The sequence below is a fragment of the Nomascus leucogenys genome, chromosome 22a, assembly GCF_006542625.1.
Source record: "Nomascus leucogenys isolate Asia chromosome 22a, Asia_NLE_v1, whole genome shotgun sequence".
NCBI lineage: Eukaryota > Metazoa > Chordata > Mammalia > Primates > Hylobatidae > Nomascus > Nomascus leucogenys.
Genome location: NC_044402.1, coordinates 15742134 through 15758151, shown reverse-complemented (window position 1 = coordinate 15758151; position 16018 = coordinate 15742134). Strand labels below are relative to the sequence as shown.

The window sequence follows — 16018 nt, the reverse complement described above, 5'->3', positions numbered from 1 at the left end:
GCCTTAAGGGCAGTGACCAAGTATCTTTCACAGTAGAAACACAACAGGAATAGCTGCAGAAGATTCAGATATCCTCAGAGGAAGGCTGGTTGGCATCAATGTACCCACCTGTGTCCGGCCTGCGTGTGTCCCAGCCTCACAGGGTGCTCTGCTGCTTTTATCAGCCCTGAGAATATCTGTCTTTAAGGTGGGTCCACACTTAGCAAACTCAGGATAAGATATATAATCAAGACACAATTTAAAATGGCAAATTACATCACCAAATCCACATATTCTCCACTGGAAAGGAGAGGCCTACATGAGTAGCCAAATTATAATCTGCAGGTTTCTGAGCTAGTGTTAATTCTGAACAGAGAAAAGATTTTTTTTCAATTGGCAAATTTTAATGACATCACTCATTGATACCCCAAAATCTCCAGTTCTTATCAAGCTTGGCCTTGCCCAGTAGGTTCCTCTGTTCCCTCGACAATGTTTCATGGGATCTAACAACTTCCCCGCCCACTAACCATTCTCAGCTTTCATGGTGAACCAAGCCTCCTCTGTCTGATGGGCCCTTTCTTAGATTGTGTTGACACATCTGACAAAGTTAATCCTATCTCATGCTGTCCAGTGTGCCATCCTGCCCCTTGCTGGTAACTTTGTATTTCTCTAATCAATAGTTTGATACTAAGTTTCAGGAGGCATTCTTTTTCTTATTTCTAAAGTGTGGAAATCCCCTATGCCTTTCTGTTGAGTCCTCTGAATTTGTTGTATATTCATGCATAATTCGTTTTCGGTAGCAAGGCTACCTAGATTTTTATCAGAATTTAAAGCAGTCTATCAGCACCTTACCTGCCACCAAAAAAAAAAAAAAAACACACACAAAAAAACACAGAAAACCCCAGGAAAACCCTGCTTTAAAATCAGGCCATGTTTATGTGCCAACTCCACAACTTACTAAATAGACTTGGGCATTTAGTTACTTTCTCTAGGTTTTAGTGTCTCTGTCTACACAATGAGGAACTATGAGTACCTACCTTATAGGGTTATTGAAAAGATTAACTGAGATTATCTATAAAGCCCTTATCTCAGAGCTAGCAGTCAATAAACATTAGCTGCTTTTATCATAATTGTTATTAAAATGCAAAGTTCAGTTCCTGGCAACAGTAGATGTTGAATTAGTGTGAATTCCCTCCCATTTTCCAGGGTGAGCTGATGATTTTTAAATATCTAAAGCTTGTTCAAGTCTGTCCCTAAACCTGTCTACCTCTTCTTCCCTCTTTCGGCTTTGTGCTACTTTTGTCTTTTGTCCCCTTATCTGTTCTTCAGGTTCCTTTTCTTCCTTTTTTTTTTTTTTTTTTTTTTAAACCCAAGTTCTCCTCCTCCCTGTTGGAAGTGGGGACTGACTGATTTGGCTTTATCTGCTGGGGTCGGCCTTGGGCCCTGCACTTCCCACCCCCAGCCCTGCACCCTGGCTGGATTCCACCCCCTTCGTTTCTTTAGTTCTAATCTTCAAAGGACTAAGAAGGCAAAAATGGAAGCGCTAGAAGAGCCTTAAAAATGTTCCAAGGTCCCTTTCCTTCCAGTAAAGTAAGCATTCCCAGGAACTTAGAAGTTTACAACTAGGTATAGTGTCTTAGACCATGGAATGATAAATCTTTTATTTGGCCAGCAAGCAGAATGCTTTCCAATGTTTAAATGAGTTTTGTTTGTTTCTTCAGCATTTCTTTTGAAAGATACATATAATCTCAGGGTATGCTTAAGCTAAAATAATAATAATGAATTTTTTAAAAAATAAAGATACATACAAGAGAGACTGGAGCATTTTATTTATTATTGGTACTGTTTTGTCCTCTACACTGCCTCAGTTGCATGTAGGATAATGCTAGTAATTCAGTATTACCAGTTCATATATAGCCAACATTCCTGGGGAGCCATATGGACTATAGAAAGGCATTTACCAAGGTTGAAAAAGTAAGTGGTTAAGAACATTTGAAAAGCACTTCATTTTAAAAAGTGATTTTCAAGCCATTGTAACAGCTCTAAGATCTTGTCAGTGTTATTTTAAAGACAGAAGACTACAAAAAGCTTAGCAAAGGAATATACTGCTGTGAATGAAGTAAAGCTCAATGCAAGAGGCTGCCAGATATCTTGAAACCAAGAAAATGATCAAAGTAAAGCAAAAACTAAGACTGAGCTACCAGTATACCTTGCTTGGTGCAGTAGTTACTGTTCATTCATTCTCTCCACATATCTATATTGAGAGCCTGTTGTGTGCAGACATCATCTGGGTACTTGGAATATGTTGGTAAACAAGACAGGCACAAATCCTTTCTCTCATCAAACTTACATTCCTCTTCTCCTGAAAAATCATACTTAACCAAACCCATTTTACTAATAGTAATTTTAAAAGAAGCGCCTCCCCACCCCCTTTTTTTTTAAAGATAGGGTCTCGCTCTGTCACCTAGGCTGGAGTGCAGTGGCATGGTCTCAGCTCACTACAGCCTCAAACTCCTGGGCTCAAGTGATACTCCCACCTCAACCTCCTGAGTAGCTGGCACTACAGTGCGCGCCATCATGCCCAGCTAATTTTTAAAAAACGTTTTGTAGAGATGGGGTCTCGCTATGTTGCCCAGGCTGGTCTTGAACTCCTGGGCTCAAGTAGTCCTCCTGCCTCGGCCTCCCAGAGTGTTAAGATTACAAATGAGAGCCACCACATCTGGCCCAAAGAAGGCTTTTATAAAGCAAAATCACCAACTTTTAAAATCTAACACAGATTATTTCCATATGTCCCACTTGCTGTGTGACCTTGATTTTGAAGAGGAAGCAAAATAGATTGGTGTGTAATCCTAACCTTTCTTCCAAGGACATCTGTTTTGCACTCCCTGCTTAGCTTATATTCACTTTGTTATCTTATATGCTGTCGAGAGAGTAAACAGTGAAAAAATAATGAGCTAAGGGTGAAATAAAGCCTCTCTTATTTGGACTTAATAAATTGTATGACTCCTTTAAGAAGTAACTGAACATGCAAAGCTTCAGAGGTATTAGTTATAGTCTATTAAGGAGTTGTTTCATTTTCATTATTTTTAAAAAATACACATATGAGTACTTATATAGTATTTTTTTCTTTCAAAGTTTTGGCATAATTCCAAATTTACAGAAAAGTTACAAGAAGAGTACAAAGAATTCCTATATACTCTTTGCCCAAGTTCCTGAATGTCAATATTTTATCACGTTTACATCCTCTCTTATATTAACTTTTCTGATCTATTTGAGAGTAGCAAATGTGATGTCCTTTTATCCCTACTTCCATTGTATATTTCCTAAAAAGAAAGGCATTCTCTTACTTAACTACAGTACAGTGATCAATATCAGCAGTTAACATTGATCCAAAACTATATTCAAATTTCATCAGTTTCCTCAATAATGTCCTTTGTAGCAAAAGAGAAAGTTCATGCATTGAGTTATGTCTCTTTAGTCTCCATTAATTTGGAACAGTTCCACAATTTTTTGTTTCATGGCATCAACACATTGCATAGCATGGACCAGTTATTTTATAAACTCTGAGGAACATTCTACTTTGGGTTTCCCACTCACCATTTCTTTATAATTAGACCCAGGTTATGCACTTTTACCAAGAATACCAAAGAAGTAATGTGTTCTTCCTGGTGCATCATATCAGGAAGCACATCCTATTGATCTGTCTGATTACTGATGATGTTAACTTTGATTGATTGGTTAAGTTGGTGTTTACCAGGCTGGGCGTGGTGGCTCACGCCTGTAATCCCAGCACTTTGGGAGGCCGAGGCGGGCGGATCACGAGGTCAGGAGATCGAGACCATCCTGGCTAACACAGTGAAACCCTGTCTCTACTAAAAATACAAAAAATTAGCCAGGCGAGGTTGCGGGTGCTTGTAGTCCCAGCTACTTGGGAGGCTGAGGCAGGAGAATGGCGTGAACCCCACGGGGCAGAGCCTGCAGTGAGCCGAAATCGCGCCACTGCACTCTAGCCTGGGCAACAGTGAGACTCCGTCTCAAAAAAAAAAAAAAAAAAAAAAAAAAAAAAAAAAAGTTGGTGTTTACCAGGTTGTAAATAATTCTTGACAAGTATAATTTCAAAATTTTTTTAAAAATGTAAGTGGCTGAAACTAAACTAATAAACTGCAAATATAGTTAATAGAAGAGGTCCTTAAAAGCTGATTGGCACATGAGGTATGCATAATGTAGATTTAGCACATACATAATATACATAATCCTCCAAAAGGTTTTAAAACCATTTGTTCCTAAATGGTCTAACCATTCTCCCACTGCCTTATTAATTTTAAATAGCTCCCTACATTCAGATAGTAGCAGAATAAACTTCAGTCTAAACCTGTTAGAATTATTGCTAGAGTCCAGAATCATGAAGTATTTTTCTAAGGGAAACAAAGTTGATTGGATTATCCTGTCCAAATAAAATGCACAAAAGATATATTGCTTTAAATTGTTGGTATGGCCGGGTGTGGTGGCTCACACCTGTAATCCCAGCACTTTGGGAGGAGAGGTGGGCAGATCACTTGAGGTCAGGAATTCAAGACCAGCTTGGCCAACATGGTGAAACCCTGTCTTTACTAAAAATACAGAATGTACCTGGGTGTGGTGGCACGTGCCTGTAATCCCAAGTACTTGGGTGGCTGAGACAGGAGAATCACTTGAACCTGGGAGGTGGAGGTTGCAGTGAGCTGAGATCATGTCACTGCACTTCGGCCTGGGTGACAGAGCGAGACTCCATCTCAAAAAAAAAAAGATAGTTGATATGTTTTATTTTTAAGGACCTGTTTTTGAAAGATCTTCAGAAATGAAGTTTTTTTTTTTTTAATGAAGTACCCCAAAACATTTTTTAGAATGATTTTGGCCATCTCCTTTAGTAAAATCTATTTTTGTTTCATAGTGCAAACAGAAGGCTAAAAGTAAACTACGAGTTCAGCTTTTAAAATTACTTTGTAATCAGAAAGCTTAAGGAAATCTAGAATTGAAATTGATTCTTTTGAAATAAATAAATACTGAATTTTCAGCAAGTTGAATTTATCCCCACACCAGTAAGATGGTTCTATCCTGCTGTATATAGTCACAGATTAATATGTGCAGTTCACAGAGAAAGGTGTTAATGGGTTTCAGATAACATTGATACCACATCTACAAATAATTGCATTTCTACTAACTTGGTAAATCAGTGCAAAACACTTTAGAGCTTTCTTTGGCATTTCTAGCTGGCATGTCTTGTACATTCCTTGATTTCAGAGTAGGCTAATGTAAAAATGGCATTGGATCTTTTAAGATAATTGGTTCATCTCTTTGGCATTCCACCCTGCCTCCACACCCTACTTTACTTATTCCTGGTATAAGAATTAAAAGTGCTCAGGCGAAGACAGTGACAGTGGCTTCTGGAGGTCGTACATCAAGTTTCGCATAGAGATGACAGTGGAAAATGTATGTGTGGGTGTTTGGGCATGGGGGTGAGAGCAGAGTCATAAGTCCTTAACCCATGGCCATTTCTTAGGGGGTTGGAGAAAAGACCTTATTACCTGGCTAAACAGGATTTTGTATGTCACTTGGATTTATCTGATTATTCAAAAAAAAAAAAAAAAACTTAAGACCTACATAGTACATAGGGTGACAGTTCTTATCCTCTGTGAGTTGAGGGAAGTGAGTAATCTCAATAGCAGCTAGCATTCATTAAGTACTTTTGTGTACTAGGAACTCATATGAGCACTTGACATGAATTAATTCATTGTATCCTCACAACCCCATGATGCATGTACGATAGTACAACCCCCAATTTCCAGATGAGGAATCTAGGGCACTCAGAGTAACTTGGTCAAGGCCCCACTGGCAGTCTGGTTCCAGTGCCCACACCCCCTTTCCTGTTACATGGTACTACCTCCCTGTGGAGGGCTAAGTTCTAGAGTTAACAAAGAGGCAGAAGAGGCACACAGTATGACCACAGGGAGAGATGGGACAGAGACTGTGTATATAAAGAGATCAGAACCACATGGGCTGTCATTTTCATCCTTCTAGCCATGGCCTTAATGTAGGCCTCCTCTTTCTCACCCAGCCTTGCTTGCTTGTTCATCTTCCCAGTTCTGGCCTCTTCCCACTGGAAGCCATCCTCTACAGTGCTACCATGCACATCTGGTCATGACCCTCCCCTCTTTTAAATTCTTCCACTGTAGTCCAGATAAAAGACAGCTTCCCATCCCTGTAGCCTTGAATCCCAAACTCTGACTGCATCAAGATCATCATTAGAATTTGATAAAAATGCATATTGCCAGGCCACAACCCAGACCTACTGAAACAAGATCTCTGTGCATGTGTCCTGGGAAAATGTTCTCTAACAGGCTGCCCAGCGTTTCTCATGTCAGCCAGGTTAGGGGGCTGCTACACAGACATGGAAAAGATCAGAACTCCACCTCTGTGGCATGCCTGCTTGTCTGTCTGCCCCATTGGACTAGAAGCCCTTCAAGGTTTCATGCATGGCTTATCCCCCTCTGTCCATAGCACCTAGCAAATCTCTGGCACCTAGCCAGCATGCAACAAATGTTTTGAATACATGCATGAATTATTACAAGGCAAGTTGTTCTCTCATGGGACAATTTAGGAGGATTGCATAAAGCAGGTTTTCCTCTCAACCAGTGAGTATTAATGCTGATTTCCAGGAGTGATGAGTTAAAAGAATCACAACCACCTTCTTTTCTCCTCCTATGGTTATTTTTCTAGCTTTGCCTCCAGGTAGTGATGGGCTTTTCAGCCAGCTATAGACATGCTACTCATTTAAACAGCAGAGTTTAGTTTTTGTATTGGAAAGGCTAAAAACTCAAAAAGCAGAGCTACAGGGAATTTGCCAACAGAGTGGTTACCAGGTCCTTGCTTGGTCATTTATGACCTAATTTTGAGGGAGAGGAGTAAATGCAACAGTGTTAAGTTACTGGCTGAGTGGTAAATGCTTGTATCAAAAATCCTGCATTGCTGAATAGTATGTCTAATAGCACTCATATAGCAAGAATCGGGTGTCGTTGGCCTTGGGAATGAAGCAGAGCTGATGTTACCCAACAGAACAGTATACAGGAAACGATGGGTAAATAACAGAAGTCCAAGCACAGAGGGAGTTCCCAGTGGAAGAGAGCAAGGGCTTGTTGAGGCCAATGAGTGCAATGGGGAGTTGGATCTGTCAGCCCTGCCAGACCCTCAGCCTCTTAGGAAACAAGCATGCAACACAGACCCAGGTGTATGGCTCTCTAACAAGCTTGTTTAGTTAACAAAGAAGTGTTTGCTTTCATGCTTTCAAACCATCCCAAAGCCAGAGACAGACAAACAGCGTTCTGATGATTTGCTGCCATCTTTGGTATTTTTTCCTACCTATCCTGCTGGGTGCTGCTGTTTGTATGATGGCTCTGAACAAACCGTGAGGCTGCGAGAAGACAGCAGCAGATACCATTGTTTGTCAGACCTTCCTGTGACCTACCATCTGCCTCTGTTCAAGAGAAAGGGAAAGCTTGCCCCAGAGGCAGGTTCGCAGTTGGGAGACACTGATTTAACTTGGTGGTCCATGCCAGACCCGCCAAGGGGCAGTTTACAATATGCATTCCAGCCCCTTGAAGTTTCTCTGTAAACTTAACAAGACAATAATATGGGGAGTTATTTTTAATCCTTGTGATGTATTTACGGTCTACCCATATTATAGTTCTTTTGAAATGGTTTGACTCTAGCAGTGGCAATGTGTGGTAAAAGTGATTTGTTGAAATGTTTTCAATTTCTGAAACATCAGTTAAAATGAAGAAAAGTTCACATTTATTGAGCACCTACAACAGGAGCTTTCACAGATGTTCTCATTTGTGCTCCATAGTAATCCTTGCCAGTTGCTAGTGTAATTAGTTCCCATTCCATAGAGGAGGAACTTGATGCTATAACCCACATGCCTTCCCTAGGGTATTAAGAGGGACGGAGGAGGTGGAACTTGACATGGTCCTCAGTGTTCTTTCCATTGTGCCATACCCAGGCATATTGTTTTCTTCAGCATTGGTCTACAGTTATTTATACAGAGGCCTTCATGTTTCATCAATTATTAACCCTTAACAATAGAACAAAAACATTTTATAGATGTGACTGTGGGCCTCTTGGTTATGTGTGACCAGCTGAGAGCTGCACCTGTGGCTGTGCCAACTATTACTGTTGCTTTCTTCAGCTTCCTAAAAGAAGAAAGGAATTGCTGCCCTTTGTTAGGCCTTTTCTGTCTGCCAGATACAATGTCTATGTGGATTTTTCTCAATCCTCGTGACAGCTCCACAACATAGGTACAGATAAGGAACCTGGGGTTCTGGTTAAAGTGATTTGCCAATGTGACACAGCTAGTAAGTGGCAGCACCAGGATTTGCCCCTGTGTCTCTGCCTGCCTCCCTGTATTAGTCTGTCCTCACACTGCTAATAAAGACATACTGGAGACTGGGTAATTTATAAAGGAAAGAGGTTTAACTGACTCATAGTTCCACGTGGCTGTGGAGTCCTCACAATCATGGTGGAAGGCGAAGGGGAAGCAAAGTCACATCTTACATGGTGGCAGGCAAGAGAGCGCTTGTGTAGGGGAATTCCCCTTTATAAAACCATCAGATCTTGTGAAACTTAATATCATGAGAACAGCATGGGAAAGACCCACCCCCATGATTCAATTACCTCCCACCAAGTTCCTCCCACGACATGTGGGAATTATGAGAGCTGCAATTCGAGATGAGATTTGGATGGGGACACAGCCAAACCTTTTCATTCCCCATGTTCACTCACCCTAGTGTCCTAACAGGAGCCTTTGCTAAAAGCTGTTTTCTGAAGGGGGAGAATCTTCTGGGCTTGGTTCAGAAAATACTCTACGACAGTTTAGAGAGTCAAGCACATAAGTGCTTTTATACCATCAGGTGGGTGCATTTTCTATGATCCTATTCAAATAAATATTACATAATGTGTTTTTCCCCCAGATCGGCCATGGATATGGAACATTCCTTATGTCAAAGCACCGGATACGCATGGGAACATGTGGGTGCCCTCCTGAGAATCTTGAGGCACTGTGAAATTTAAGTGTAAGACATTGAGCCACAAACATGGAATCTCTTCTTTGTACTGGATGTTCACTTCCCTTAAAGTCTTATTTGCACCCTTACAAAATCTTTGCAAAGGTCACTCTTATGAATGGATGTTGGTTATACTTTTAATGGACATTAATATTCCCAATAAAAAAAGTATTATTTTCTTAATTCACTTTTATATGTTTTGGAAAGAAAATTAGTGAACTTCTCTATGTTAAAAATATGTACTGGTTGAGTATTCCCTGTCTGAAATGCTTGGGACCAGAAGTGTTTCAGCTTTTGGATTTTTTTTGAATTTTGGAATATTTGCATATGCATAATGAGATGTCTTGGGGATGGGACCCAAATCTAAACACAAAATTCATTTATGTTTCATATACACCTTAAATACAATAACCTAAAGGTGATTTTATATGATATTTTAAGTAACTTTATGCATGAAACAAAGTTTTGACAGCCTTTTGACCGTGATTCATCACATGAGGTCAGGCATGGAAATTTTCACTTGGAGCATCATGTCAGCACTCAAAAAGTTCTGGATCTTGGAGCATTTCAGATTTTCAGATTAGGGATGCTCAACCTGTATAGATATAAAATTATCCTCATGGTGACGTAGAATCTCTTGGTGCTGTCAGCTGTTGGGAATTGAAGATTGACTTTGTGCTTCCACCCTCCATCCAGAAAGGCACCCTTCATTCCACCAGAACTTTACCCAGGAAGAACACCATCATGTCCTTTTTCACCCATGCCCTCTCTCAGCTTTCTGAGTACCTCTCGTGGGATCGCTGGAGGTGATCCTAGGGGATGCCCCTAGGATCTGTCTCTGAGACCAATGTGCCGTTTCAGCCCCCTGCAGCTAAGAATTGTATTGACGGTCCTCACAGCAGCTTTTCATAGCTTTCAGCTTCAGCTTTACTAGGCTTCTCCTCTCTCCTTGGCACCCTGCTGGCTGCCTCACTGCTTACAGACAGGTCCCACCAAACCCAAACACCTGCCCAGGGTAAATGAGTCTCTCTTCTATCCCCAGAAACTTTCAGAGGAAGCAGCTCATAGAAACATACAAAAGCACACAAGTATTTTGGGAAAAAATCCTAAAAGGTGACTTAATTTGGTGCCTTAAATTCACAAGTGAGGAAGCTAAGGCCTAGAAGGTTAAGGATGTCCCCAGGGTCACACAGCGAGCTGGGCTCAGAGCTTGAGTGTCTTTGTGCTTTGTGTACATTGCGTTCTCCCTAGGGTGCTTTAGACCCTGTTTGTTTTCTTCTGCATGAGGCTGATTTCCAGTTTGTCATCAACCTCTTTGTCTTATAATTTAGGATAGAGTTGAATGTTAGTCTTGAAAGATTTTCTAAAGTAGTCTTTCAAACTGTTCCTCAGAGGCCTAGGATTTTCCAAAAGTACCTTAGGAACCTTGTAGGCTGTGGCGGGGGTGTGGCGATAAAGGAGGAGGCAGGGAGACAGGGCTGCAGGGCCTCCCACCTTCCAACAGACAGGCTCTGCTTTATCTGTTGTACATATTGGGATTCTGTAAAGGACATTATCTGGGGTTTTGTATGTATTTTTATGTGTTCTGCTTTTTTAAAATAAACTTGAAAAGCTACTGAACTAATTTAACCAGTTTATTTTGCAGGTAAGGCTTAAGCCTTTTGTGACCCTACCCTCTATGTGTGAAAACATTACAGCTCGACATCAGATGAGCTCAACAGCCATGAAAGGAAACAGGGAGAGCCCCGGGGCTGGTATTGAAAGCTGACATCATGGTGGGGCTGGCCCCACAGTTTAATCCAAGTGTCCAAAGGACTGTGGCAAAGAATGTGCGATTCTCACCATGCACTGGTCCCACCCACGTTGGGGCAGGGGCAGCATAGGCTTCCAGGTAGTGCCAGGCAAGCCTCGCAGTCAGCAGGGCATCCTCATCACAGCTGCAGTCAGTTGGCCTGCTCTGGAGCAGGACCCAGCCAATCAAGACGATGGTGGCAGATTGATAGCTAGATGATGGCTGTGTGGGGTCACATGGGTACATTGCTTTTCTGATCCACATAACAGCACAAGGAGGTGGATTGGCAAAATGGGTCAGAGTTCAGAGCTGGAGTCAGGTGGGCAGGGTTTGAATCGCAGCTCTGCCACTTACGGGCTGTGCAGCCTAGACCAGGTTATGTAACTTCTCTGTGCCATGGTCCCCCAACTACAAAATGAAGGTGGTGGTAATACCCTTTGTAGAGGGTTGATGTGTCTGGTGACTTAGTACATATAAAGTGTTAAGCCACGCCTGCACAGAATGAAAACAGTACAAGTGCTTGCTGCTGTCACTGTTACAGGTAGGTCATTAGGATTGTCTATATTTTCCAGAAGGAAATTCAAAAGGTAAAATGCTTGTCCAAGGTCGTGCTTCTACAAAGTGTGCTTTAGCAGCACCTGAACTCAGGTCAGACAGCACCTAAAGCCTCTTCTGTTAACTGCTGGACTGTACAGCCAGAGCTCCAGGGCAGTGTGGTAGGCTGTATCTAAGGAGATGGACTGTTTTTTCCCCCAATCTATTGTGAACAGATAACATTTTTAGAATATAAAGTCAGGTGCTTGGATTGTCTCAACACTGTCAAATTGCTATGGAAGTCTCTGAATGCTTGCTTTGACTTTCTGAACTCAGCACCAGCCGGCCGTGCTGAGTCTGCATTTCAGATGGGCCCTCCCAGGCCTAGAGGAGTGCTACTCCAAGTCTGGCAGTAGTACTTAAACTTGAAGTAGTATTCCTCTAGGCCCTGGGGGGGACCCACCTGGACATGGGGAGAGAAGTTCTGCAGAATGGGCTGAAGAGATAACATTGAAGTCACATTAGGGAGAGTCCATGGTCAAGGAGTTTGCACTTGGTAGGTGTCCAGGCCCAACCCCTGACAGCAGTGCTGTGCGCCTTGCCAAGGTGAGGGGCTTAGGGAAGGGCAGGGCTGAGCCAGGCCAGTGGGGGTAGGGTCACTACCCTGTGCTTTCTGGCACAGCTGATAGCACACATGGGAAGTAAAGTAACTCCCCAAAAATAATCAAGAACACATGGGAGGGCCAGGCGCGGTGGCTCACGCTTGTAATCCCAGCACTTTGGGAGGCCGAGGCGGGCGGATCACGAGGTCAGGAGATCGAGACCACGGTGAAACCCCGTCTCTACTAAAAAATACAAAAAATTAGCCGGGCATGGTGACGGGCGCCTGTAGTCCCAGCTACTCGGAGAGGCTGAGGCAGGAGAATGGCGTGAACCCGGGAGGCGGAGCTTGCAGTGAGCCGAGACTGCGCCACTGCACTCCAGCCTGGGTGACAGAGCGAGACTCCGTCTCAAAAAAAAAAAAAAAAAAAAAAAAACACATGGGAACACAGAAAACAAGCAGTTCTACCCACTGGTCTTTTTTTTTTTTGGGGGGGGGGGTGTAATGCAGGAAGGTGTGCACTTTTGAGACAGCAGGGTCTTGGTTCCATTGCTTACCATGGACTTTAAGTTATTTAACTCCCTTGAACCTCAGTTTCCTCATCTGTAAAATAGGTCTAATAAGGCCGGGCATGGTGGCTCATGCTTTACATGCATTACACTACACTACACATGACCACAACATGTCTAATGTTTTTGAGGAAACTGTGCTTCCATCATTCTCCCATTGAGGTTTAACAATTACTTCTCCCTAACTGAAGAAACCCTCACCTCCCCTCTGTTGGCATGAAGCTGCATGCCCCTGATTTGGAAGGCTGTATTTTTCCACCTAACAGTAACAGCTAATGTTTCCTGAGTTCTTCCTGTGTTTCAGTGCCTGTGTCTAAGTGCTTTACACTTAATCCTCACATCAACCTCCTGAAGAACGTACCATTATTAGCCCTTTTTTTTTTTTTTTTTTTTTTTTGAGATAGAGTCTTGCTCTGTCACCCGGGCTGGAGTACAGTGGCACAATCTCGGCTCACTGCAACCTCCACCCCCCCAGGTTCAAGTGATTCTCCCAAGTAGCTGGGACTCAGGCACCTGCCACCATGCCGAGCTAATTTTTGTATTTTTAGTAGAGACGGGCTTTCGCCATGTTGTCCGGGCTGGTCTTGAACTCCTGGTCTGCCTGCCTAGGCCTCCCAAAGTGCTGGGATTACAAGCATGAGCCACCATGCCCGGCCTTATTAGACCTATTTTACAGATGAGGAAACTGAGGTTCAAGGGAGTTAAATAACTTAAAGTCCATGGTAGGCAATGGAACCAAGACCCTGCTGTCTCAAAAGTGCACACCTTCCTGCATTACACTACACACAAGTTGAGCTTGGTTTTCCTGGATTCTTTAGTGGAAGTTATATAGTTATCCCTAATATAAATTAATACAGTATTATGTGATTTCCAGTGTGAATATGGTACTAATTCCATATTATGCCTAGGTCAGATCATATAAAATCTTAGACAAATTTTCCAAGTTTAGTAGCCCACTTACTTCAAGCAAATCCAGGACAAAAGAGTACCATAAACTGTACAATTTCTTATTGTGTTTCTATCAACTAGTAAGTTAGGTGGCCATTGCTTATATAATAGGATTCACACATCCAAAAAATGAGAGATCAAAGGTGGTCTGTGGCCATATGCTCCTGGGAATGTCAGCAATGACATGACCAAGGCCCACCTGGTGGCTGGTGATCAACTCTGAGCCTGGTCTGTGTCTACTGGTCCTTGAGCGTTAACACTGGCCAGCAAGCACTGAGCACTTTGTGCCAGGAACTCTTCCATGGGTTTTGTGTTTATTTAAATTTTCATAACCTTATCAAAGACATACTGTCATCTCCATTTACAGATAGAGAAATTACAGTTATTTTTGAAAAGTCGCATAGCTGGCAAGTGGCGGAGCTGGAATTTGAACCCAGGCATTTTAGCTCGAGTCATCCTATACTGCTGTGAGGATCCAGGCAGCAGATGTTCCCAAGGTCCAGCCAAGGGGCAGGCTTTGAGATATGGTTTGGCTGTGTCCCCACCCAAATCTCATCTTGAATTGTAGCTCCCGTAATCCTCACACGTGGTGGGAGGGGCCTGGTGGGAGGTAACTGAATCATAGGGGCGGGTTTTTCCCATGCTCTTCTTGTAATAGTGAATAAGTCTCATGAGAACTAATGGTTTTATAAATGGGAGTTTCCCTGCACGTGCGCTCTTGCCTGCCGCCATGTTAAGATGTGCCTTTGTTTCTCCACCATCCGCCATGATTATGAGGCCTCCCCAGCCACGTGGAACTGTGAGTCCATTAAACCTCTTTTTCTTTATAAATTACCCAGTCTCGGGTATTTTTTCATAGTAGTATGAAAATGGACTAATACACTTGGCATACGTGATATGTAACTATACAAGACTGGGTACGCTTTCATCCACTGTAACAGCAAATTGTGGTTGACATGACAGAACGAACTAGCAGCACATGAAGTCACCCACTAAATGTCACATCAGTGTGCAGGACTGAGCCACGGAATTATTAAAACCAGACTTGCAAGTGGAGTGGGCTCCTTTCAGGTAAGAGCATCAAGGGCTGAACACTTTGCACTGTTAAGTATGATCTATTAAATTTTCTGAAACCTACCGTTTTTGTTGACTCACTAGATCTGAAGCACAGAGCTGGAGGAATGAGGCCAATGTCAGAAGAGAAGGCAGCATGGGAGATACCAGAGATGGGGAGGGCAAGAGGCAGCCCACAGTAGCGGGTGGTAGGTAGTGTGCAGAGCATGCAAGTCTTGGTGCAACTCCTGTCCCATATTTCACAGAGTTCCAATCAAGTCTGTTTTAAAGCAGAATTCAATTGATGTGTGTAAATTATATTTTATTCACAGTAGGCCTAGAAGAAGCTGCACAGTCTGACCAACTTTATTGTTCATGTATCTAAGGCACATGTTTCAGTGTCTCCTGTTGCCTTTGTAGCAAGGTTTTCAAAGAGCCCCTTGCATTTTTTTTTTTTAAAGAGATGGAGTCTTGCTCTGTCACCCAGGCTGGAGTGCTGTGGCACAATCATAACTCACTGTGGCTTCAAGCAGTCCTCCTGCCTCAGCCTCCCCAGTAGCTGGGATTACGGGCACAAGCCACCACACCTGGCGTCCATTGCTTTTATCAAGAACTGGAAGGCATCTGGACCAGTCTCCTTTTTCAACATACACAAAGAGAAGCTTAGAAAGGAAAGGCAAAGGGGAAATTGCATCCATGGGGCATTTATTATGGATAACCCAAATCGTAATTTATGATCATAGGTAATTGTATATACATCATACAATGGGGCAGGTGATACTATCTTAATTTTATTATATAGAGGGAAAAATAAGGTTCAGGGTTACACAGCTGGTTAATGAACAAGATCTGTGCCCCATCTGAGGTGCTAAGTCTGTCCTAGCTAAGCCAGTGCTATCCCTTTCTGGACCTGAGGACATAGATGATACTACTGTGTATGCCCTGGATGACTGTTTGCTCATAGGTTCTTTAGAAATTAACGTGACAACTGAATGCTGATTTTGTTCTCATATAATTGACATTACTAAAATTTAAAAGCCTCACATGTTTGCTACTCAATATTTTATGAATATTTTTATGAAAGAATACATTAGGTTTCTTTTATAGTTACAAGAAACCAGGTTAATTAGATTTGTACAATGAAAGAGACTTTAACAAAAGTCTGGCAAGTGTGCTGGAGCCAGGGAATCCCTAATGTAACAGACTGTCTCCAACTTTCAGCTCTGCTTTCCAGAATATGGGCATCATTCTCAAGCAAGCTCTCCACACTTGGAGGCCAAGATTCCCCCATGGTGCTAGGATCCCATCTTTCTTCCAGCTCCTTATTCCAGAGAAAATACTCAACAGCCCCAGCAAAAGTCCCTGGACGCATGAGATTGGCCATCTTGAGTCACAAGTCCATTCCGGATCCAATTACTCCAGCTCCTGGGGCTGCCCCTGATGGGGA

The 16018-nt window shown here is 42.6% G+C and overlaps 1 protein-coding gene across 1 annotated transcript in view; it reads left to right on the top strand.

Moving 5' to 3' along the window:
- TDP1 (tyrosyl-DNA phosphodiesterase 1) overlaps positions 1–10694 on the top strand; it is an 83600-nt gene extending 72906 nt beyond the window's left edge. The window contains exon 16 of the mRNA XM_003260868.3: positions 8982–10694. Coding sequence (XP_003260916.2) covers positions 8982–9055 — 74 coding nt within the window. The 3' untranslated portion in view covers positions 9056–10694. The remainder of the gene's footprint in view (positions 1–8981) is intronic.
- The last annotated feature ends 5324 nt before the right edge of the window (positions 10695–16018 follow it).